The sequence below is a fragment of the Mesitornis unicolor genome, unplaced genomic scaffold (genome assembly GCF_000695765.1).
Source record: "Mesitornis unicolor isolate BGI_N332 unplaced genomic scaffold, ASM69576v1 scaffold51831, whole genome shotgun sequence".
In the NCBI taxonomy this organism is placed as follows: domain Eukaryota; kingdom Metazoa; phylum Chordata; class Aves; order Mesitornithiformes; family Mesitornithidae; genus Mesitornis; species Mesitornis unicolor.
In genome coordinates, this window is record NW_010166782.1 from 4,344 (window position 1) to 12,033 (window position 7,690).

Below are 7,690 nucleotides of genomic sequence, written 5' to 3' on the forward strand. Positions count from 1 at the left end.
CAATGTGTGTATATGCGATCTTTTAAAACACAGATGGGTATAAAAAGCAGGCATAGACATGAGAGCTCCAAGTATTTTACACAATTCGCTGGCACCTGTCCTTGTGTATCTGTCTCTCTAGGGTGTAACTGCTTGCTTTGAACTGTCTTGAGAAGTGGCATATAGAAAAAAATACAGTAATTCAGTGACCACAATTAGACCGTTCCTGTCTCCTAGGAACTGGAAGGGGACAAAGTACATTTCACAAACCAGGTAACATTTCGAGCTGTCCCAGTCCTGCATGTGGCTTGGCCTAGTAATGCTCAAATGAAAAGAGCTCTTTCCATTTTCTTTACACATAAATAGTCAAGACAGCTTGTAATTCCTCTAAGCATTTCATTGACAAAAAATGCTGTTTTGGTGATAATTTTTCCCTTTTCTGCTCCCTAAAAGCAAACTTTAACTCCTTCTGGTAACTGCGACTTTCAGCTGTCTGCTCACCTGATAGCACCTTCTCCCTGCATTTTCCCTGCTATCTCAGGTTCAAACAACTGGGCACTGTCACTGCTCAGCATAGCAGTAGGATAGAATGCTACCTAAATCAATATTACCACCAAGTACGTCATTAGCAGAAACAAAGTGAAAATAGTGACACCACAAAATTTTGATGAGGGAAGTCTTCATCAGAGCAATAAAAAACTCTGAGAATTGTGTGATTCACTATGACGTGTACCTGGTTCAATCTTCTTTTCCGCAACTTCTGCAGTGTTCGGTCTGAAGTGAGCACTTTGGAACTACTGTGAGCTTCAAAGTATTCCTCCACCAGGTTGCTCTAAAAAGAGACAGCAAATCAGCCACACTCCTCCTGCTATCAAGTTACCCCTCTCTCTTTGCGCCCACAAACACGTCTGAAGATGGCCAGTATGAGCAAGGATGAATAGAAAGCCAGAAGACACTTGCAAAATGGCTTCTACAGTAGCATTCTGCCAAAGCTAACCTAGTCAGATGGTTCTTTCCTGAAGACAGAAAAGAGATTCTGAGAGAGCAGAACATAGCAATAATTCTAAACGTGTGTGAGGATCCCCGGTGCTGGAAAGAAACCAGACAATGAGGCTGAACACCAAGTAAGAAAGTAATGTGTGTTTCTTTAGGTGTTATAGGAGGCAATTTCTTCACCCTTTCTTAGTACAAGACCTCGTGCTTCACGGACATCTTAGAACTTCTCCTTCTGGAGCTGCTGAGGATACAAACTGAACTAGCCCACAGCCTCATATGATGCCTGTCCAACAGGGATTGCTTAGAAGTACAGCAAAAGCCAACTCAGCTGGTTTGATTTGAAATGAGTCTAGCTGTTCTTCCCTATAGTTAGGTGTGGTCACTGACAGCTTATTGTCACTAAACATCCCTTCACGCTTGCCAGCTCAGGGGTATATTTTCTGTACACTCACCATCTTGTCGTCCTTATTTTTTTTTGCTAAGGTGTTTCTGGGAGGAGGCAGAATAGATGCAGCCTTAGTTTTTGCTGGGGTCTTTTGACCTGATAAAACAGTGCTGACTTCTTTCTGGTCTTCCTCACGCTCATCCTCTGAGCAGGAAGCAGAATATTCACTCTCACTTTCTAAATCAGGATCTGGAGCTGGAGGATAAATTTGAGGTTAGAAGCTAGCAATGAATTCGTACACTGAGCACATTTTGCACCATCTCACCTTCTCACATACATTCTCTAGATGTTCTTCAAGCATATGATTCCTAAATATATTTCACAGAAAAGTAAAATCAATGCTTAAGAGGACTGCAGATACACAGGGCCATTTCTTTCCCAGTTCTAGGCTGACAAATTATTGTTTTGTAAAGCTTTCTCCTTGACACCAACTAAGAAACATAATCCTACAATAAAAAGTAACTAAAAATGGACAATGCAATTCCCTATTTCTCTGGGCATCTCTATGTCAGTTTTCCCAAATGTCAATTGTGCAAGCTGAGTATCTTCTGGGTCACACTCTGCAAAAAAGGTTTGGTAAAACACCTGTTACTAATGTTGATTGAAGAGAGCAGACAGTATGTGGCTCAGTCTTGGGGTCTGAACACAGAAGAAACAGAACATGAAACACCATGCACTAAACTCTCCTCTGCATTCATTCTGAGCACATACAGCCAACCAGTTACTGGAAATACTTTACCATGAACGTCCCCGCCATCATCAAAAAGTTTTATGACTTCTTTCAAACAATTATGCCAGACTTAAGTGTCAGCATTGGTTAGATTACTGAGAGTTTTGTCTTTTTTGATTATGTTACTCAAGTTCAGCAAGCTGGTGCTTCTAACCCTTCCACTCCTTTCCTAAGCAGCAATCTGTTGTGGGGAAAAGGTCTACACAGACTTTCTTAAGGACATTCACTGTCAGCAGGATGAATCAGATTGCTCCAGTCAGACTGCTACTACATACAGAAGTCCACTGGGAGAAACCTCTGAACACACAAACCTCTGAAACCACCAGTCCACCTCTGAACACAGTGTCTCACTGACTGTGGAACCAACTGCAAAGGTTGATCTTTACCTGCTAGCCTCTTTCTGAGTCTGTAAGGTGTGGTAGACACAAATTCCTTCTTTTCACTCTGTAACAGCAAAGAAAAAACATGCATTAGAAGAAGAAACATATCCCTTCTCAAAACAGCCCTCTGCCAAGCAAAGAGTAGAATCAGGTTACATTTCCAAGCTATTTCAATCCACAAGAAACTGGGAAAGCAGAGGCAATAACTATGGAGAGTTCTTGTTTTGCCATTCAGAGCTAGAGCAGGGCAGGATCAGGTTCCAAAAGGGGTTTAATTCTTTCAACTAGTGTCCCTAGATGGAAATCCTTCCCCCTCAGGAAGAGTCAAACTGAAATAAATGACAAACTGGAAATGCTTCAGCTCCCCAAAGCAGTCATCTTCCACACCACACTGTTTACTCAAGTAATTTGGAAGTCCACTATGAAAACAACTATCAGAATGACAGAAGACCACTTAGAATACTAAGCCCAGAAGTAGTACAGCAAAGGGAACCCAAGCTGCCTGGGCTCATCACGTTGCAGTGGCACGTCTTCCTTACCTATGTGTAAAGCACACGCCTGACTCGGACACCAGATCAAGTATGCAATACTTAGGAAACACTTTTGTTAATCCTGCCAAAGTGGATGTGAAATCATCAAGGAATGAACATGGCATCCCTAAACAGCATCTCCTACAGGCATCTCATCCTGGAACCTCATACCGGAAAATGCGCACCCATTGCTAGTGTGATGCTGTACCATTATAGAAAGCTAACTGTTTCACAGCACTTTCTTTATAACCACCGCAACTGGCAGCTCTGGACTGTATCTCTCTGTAGCGTCACAAAAGATGAGATCAACTTACATCCCTGCCATTGTCACAATTTATTTTTTTATAAACCAATGCTAACATAAGAAACTGAACAGCACAGCAGTTCTTGAATTCCTGTTCTAACAGCACTCCTTACAATTAAGGCTGTTTCTTCGTTTGATGAGAAACTGGAAAGCTGTAAGTTTAACTGCATATTAAGGGACTGTCTAACATCCTCATTTGTGTGATGCCAGTAAATAAGTCTCCACCCATGCTAATTAAGCTGTCAAACACACTATTTCCCCACTGACTCTAAATTCTATCCTCCTGATTAATGGTAGTTCTGTTCTCACTTGAGTTACTCCTGCCCAGTTGGATCAAGAGACATCTGTATTGTGGATGAGGGTTTTCAAGGTCCTTCCTTTCCTTCCTTTCCAGAACTGCAGTAATTGGTCAGTTCAAGTTTTAAGAAGTTAAAAAAAACAAACAAACCAAAACTACAAAAAACCCCACTCAAAAGAAAAAATGAACAAGCAAGGTAGAGCCATCACTTACCCTCTGCTGTGCTTTTTTTGAACTTGAACGTTCTGCAAAGCAAGAAACAGTATCGTTCAGAGTAGGGCATAATTGCAACAGTGGCACAAGACGGTCAACCAGAAAAACAGGCATTTGCTATTCAAAGGTACACTGCACCAAAATATCACCTCCCTAGGTGGTTAACCCTATGAAGGAAGCCTCTGGTTCCTCACAGGTGGGCAAGGATAGAACAAAGACAGCCAATGTTATTACCATAGAAGGCAGCTTTTAATTCTTGTCACAGCTTTGGAAGGCCATCAGCAGGAAGGGAGAGGCTGAAAAATGAGCTAATGTCCTCTCCCTGAGCACATCAGACTCCATTTTGGAGCACAAATTAACGTGCTCTTGCTGGTGTTGACCCGCACTGACTTCTCCCCCCTGTAATTCTCCATACAGCATTGGGTGCTTGAATATTATATTACAATGTGTGAATCTACACAGGAACACTCACACAATTCTACCCATTTGGTGCTCAACACATCAGCTCAGCTCATCACTATCTCAAGTGCAAGCATTTCTGTTGAACAGAGAGGAAATCATAAAGTGTCACAGCAATGGTTGGGAGAGAAGTTCCTTTTTTCTCTACAGCAAGCAGGATAGGATAAAAGATCTGATACCCAGGTGAACCAGAGGCCATGCATACCAAGCAGTTCAGTCTACAATGTTAAGCTGACTAGAATACTTGAGCAGGACAGAAGCTGACACTCAAGTATCCACTCCACCACCCAAATAGAAACATAATGCCCATTCACTCAGCTTCACATCCTCAAAGCATCACAGGACTTACTGCTGCTTTGAGGGGTTTTGGCTGTCTTCTCAGGGCACTTGGAGTAATCAGGTGCAACACTCTGTCCTGGTGTCTGGGCTAATTCAGAGGCTGTAGGAAACAGGGGGAAAAGGAAGAATTTTCATATGTCGGGTACAAAACTCCCAGCTCTGGATAGTCAGCCATGGAGTCATATGCCTGAAACACTCTCTAAGTACTAACTTCCTAGATATTTCAGAAAGTGCACTGGATACTTCAATTTTTTCGTAACACTAATGGTGAACGTAGTCCATAACACAGATTTTCAAAGACTGAACTTTTCAGTTAATTCACTTTACAAGTAAAGCTGAGGCAACGGCACAGCATGCTTTGTTCCCGGGGAGACCACATCTTTGAATCAGAGCAATGTTTGGTCATACTCACTTAGTCTTTTAGAAGTGCTTAACTGGACATAGCAGAGCAGCAGATACAGCAAACACATCAGTTCCACAAGAAGTGGGTTCTTTTGTCCTATTTACCTATTTCTACTACTTATCGGCACAAACTGAAGTTGAATTACTGATTTGAGTACGGAAGGTCCCTTATCCTGCTCACAGTCCCTCAAGAAAACCAGCCTTCCATTGTATGACTTGCCTCAGTCTTCAAACTGAGTCATGGCTCCAGGAGGGAGCTGCAGAAGGAGGTGTAAGAAAAACACACATTCCCAAGATACAGCAGAAGCCCAGAGGAGAAGTTAAGAGGCACAGAAACCTTCAGTATAGTGACACAGAAGGATGAACCCTCTCCCTTGGATCATTCTTTGTAGGATATATCAGTAGCTGTGACAGCTAAAAACCAATGAAGTTCAGATGGTGCTGGGCACACAAAGACTCTTCGAGTAAGAAGAAAAGTAGTGGAAGCAGGGCTCAAGCATCTTATTTGAACCAGAACAGCTCACCCTCTCCAGAACCGCCACCTTCTCCTTGCTCCTCCTAAGTCCACAGTTAGCCTAGCAAGCATGCTCAGACGCTCTGAGTAAGAGAAATCCTCTGACGCACAAAGCTAATACTGCCTCTTTGTTTTTTTACTCTTTGCTACATAACGAGTTATTCTAATATCCTTCTAAGTTACACAAATAAAACTGCCATCCTTTGGTGTTTACACACAGACTTTCCCCCAAAATTAAGAAACTTCTACTTTTTTATGTTTATTTATTAGCTGTATTTCCTATCCCCACCATGCCTTTGCTTTGTCCTAGCCCTGTGCTTTTCTGAGGAAGACTGATTCAGAGCCAAATAAAAGCTATTGAGATACTGCAAACATATTTTTTGAATAAACAGAAGTGACAAGTCACATTAACAGAGTACTCAGAAAAAAAACCCCAAAATCAAAAACATAGCAAGAGCAAGAATGAAAGAAGAAAGAGCAAAACATACCCAGCTCTGCCATTTTGCTGGAGCGTTTGGGAGTCTGGAATGAGTAAACTTCACCACCAGTTACACTTGAGCCATTTTCCATTGACTCTGTGAAAAGAAATGTTACTTGTAGCTATTTAAAAAGCACTGGTATATTTTCAACCCAAGGAAGATGGAATGCAATATTTGACTATTTGGCTCAAGGGACTCTTCATAATGCAGGAGTTATGAAATAAATATAATAATGAAATTCTAAAATAATTATCCTCTTCTCTACTTGTTATCACAAGCACAGCCAGAGCTGGTCAACCCTCAAAAGCAATTTTGACAAAATTGTACAACCTTGATACTGCAAGAATCTCCTGAAGTCACAGCTGCATTAGGCTCTCCCCTGCTAATACCTTGGGCACATATTCCAAGAACAGAAACATAGTTCTTCTCTTCTAGGATGTCTTGAGCTTCATTGTCTGAAATATTCTCAAGCTTCTTCACAAATCTCTTCATATTAACTGTCAGCAGAGCCTTGTCCTCCCGTACTTTATTACCTAGGATTGCAAGAAAAGCTTTAACCTCTTGCTATTTCATTCTTTCTATTGCAGTAGTATGTAGCTACTCCATTTAGAAACCAGGTTCCTGTTGTGCAAAGTACTAAACAAATACAATGCTGAAAAGATGTCCTGCTAAAATAGCTGGTTTGTGCCCTGGTGGTCAGCTGACCCTGTCAGACCTTGCCATTACTCCTTTACCACAAAAGCTGGTCCATGCAGTCTATGAAGACCAGATCCCCATTTCAGCAGACACTAACTTCCACAGTTTGGGAGAAATGAGACAGTGACTCGCACACTGAAGTATCAAATTGCATGCAAAGGGGATGGTATTTGGCCATCCCCTATCTTCACTAGCAAAGGGGAGCAAGAGGAAAGGACCTGGCCTACAGGCTGCCAGTACACTCATGGGAGAATTTAGGCTGAGAGACTTCTGGAGACTATCTGACTTTCTTCTCAAAGCAGGACCAATAGCTAAGTCAGATCAGGGTGCTCTGTGCCTTGTACAGGCAAGTTTTAAGCAACACTACAGAGGTTCCAAACCTTCAAAGTAGTCACAACAGCAGCAAAAGACTCCTGTAGCAACCACCTCGAACTTCGTTCTGATTTGATTCTGTGTGTGCTTAATCACATCAGAGGCTGGAGAGTTAGCTAGGCTATTTATGCCCCCTCTCCCAGGCCGCTACACACAGTTGCAGTTCGGGAAGCTAGTGCCGACAGCCCGCACCCACACCACTTTCAGCTGAGGGCACTTGCCACGGTGCCACAGCAGCCCCTTTCCATGGGCGGGGACAGAGATAAACCGCGGAAGAGGCAGTCGGAGGAAAATGATGATGAAGGCCTCGTCCCGACTGCAGCCCGGCCAAGGCGCTCAGCCGCCCCACGTATTGGAAAAGGGCTCCCTTTCCGGGGAGCGCCGCGGCTGCTCGGACCCTTCTCCCAGCGCCCTGGGAGCAGCGGGCGGCGCTGAGCCGGCTATACCTGCGCTGTCAGCAATGTGCTTCAGGACATCCTCGTCGGGCACGAACTTCACCTCCAGGGCGCTGCTGCCCTTTCCCACCGGCTGGCTCATGGCGGGCACGCTGCAGG

The 7,690-nt window shown here is 43.3% G+C and overlaps 1 protein-coding gene across 1 annotated transcript in view; it reads right to left on the reverse strand.

Annotated features, from left to right (window-relative positions):
- Positions 1-7,680, reverse strand: part of ORC2 (origin recognition complex, subunit 2) — a gene marked incomplete at its 3' end in the record, with an annotated part of 10,843 nt that extends 3,163 nt beyond the window's left edge. Inside the window, exons 1-8 of the mRNA XM_010195064.1 lie at positions 7,583-7,680; positions 6,458-6,601; positions 6,078-6,164; positions 4,684-4,773; positions 3,876-3,907; positions 2,537-2,594; positions 1,428-1,615; positions 713-811 (exon numbers count right to left, since the gene is read on the reverse strand). Coding sequence (XP_010193366.1) covers positions 713-811; positions 1,428-1,615; positions 2,537-2,594; positions 3,876-3,907; positions 4,684-4,773; positions 6,078-6,164; positions 6,458-6,601; positions 7,583-7,673 — 789 coding nt within the window. The remainder of the gene's footprint in view (positions 1-712; positions 812-1,427; positions 1,616-2,536; positions 2,595-3,875; positions 3,908-4,683; positions 4,774-6,077; positions 6,165-6,457; positions 6,602-7,582) is intronic.
- Between the last annotated feature and the right edge of the window lie 10 nt (positions 7,681-7,690).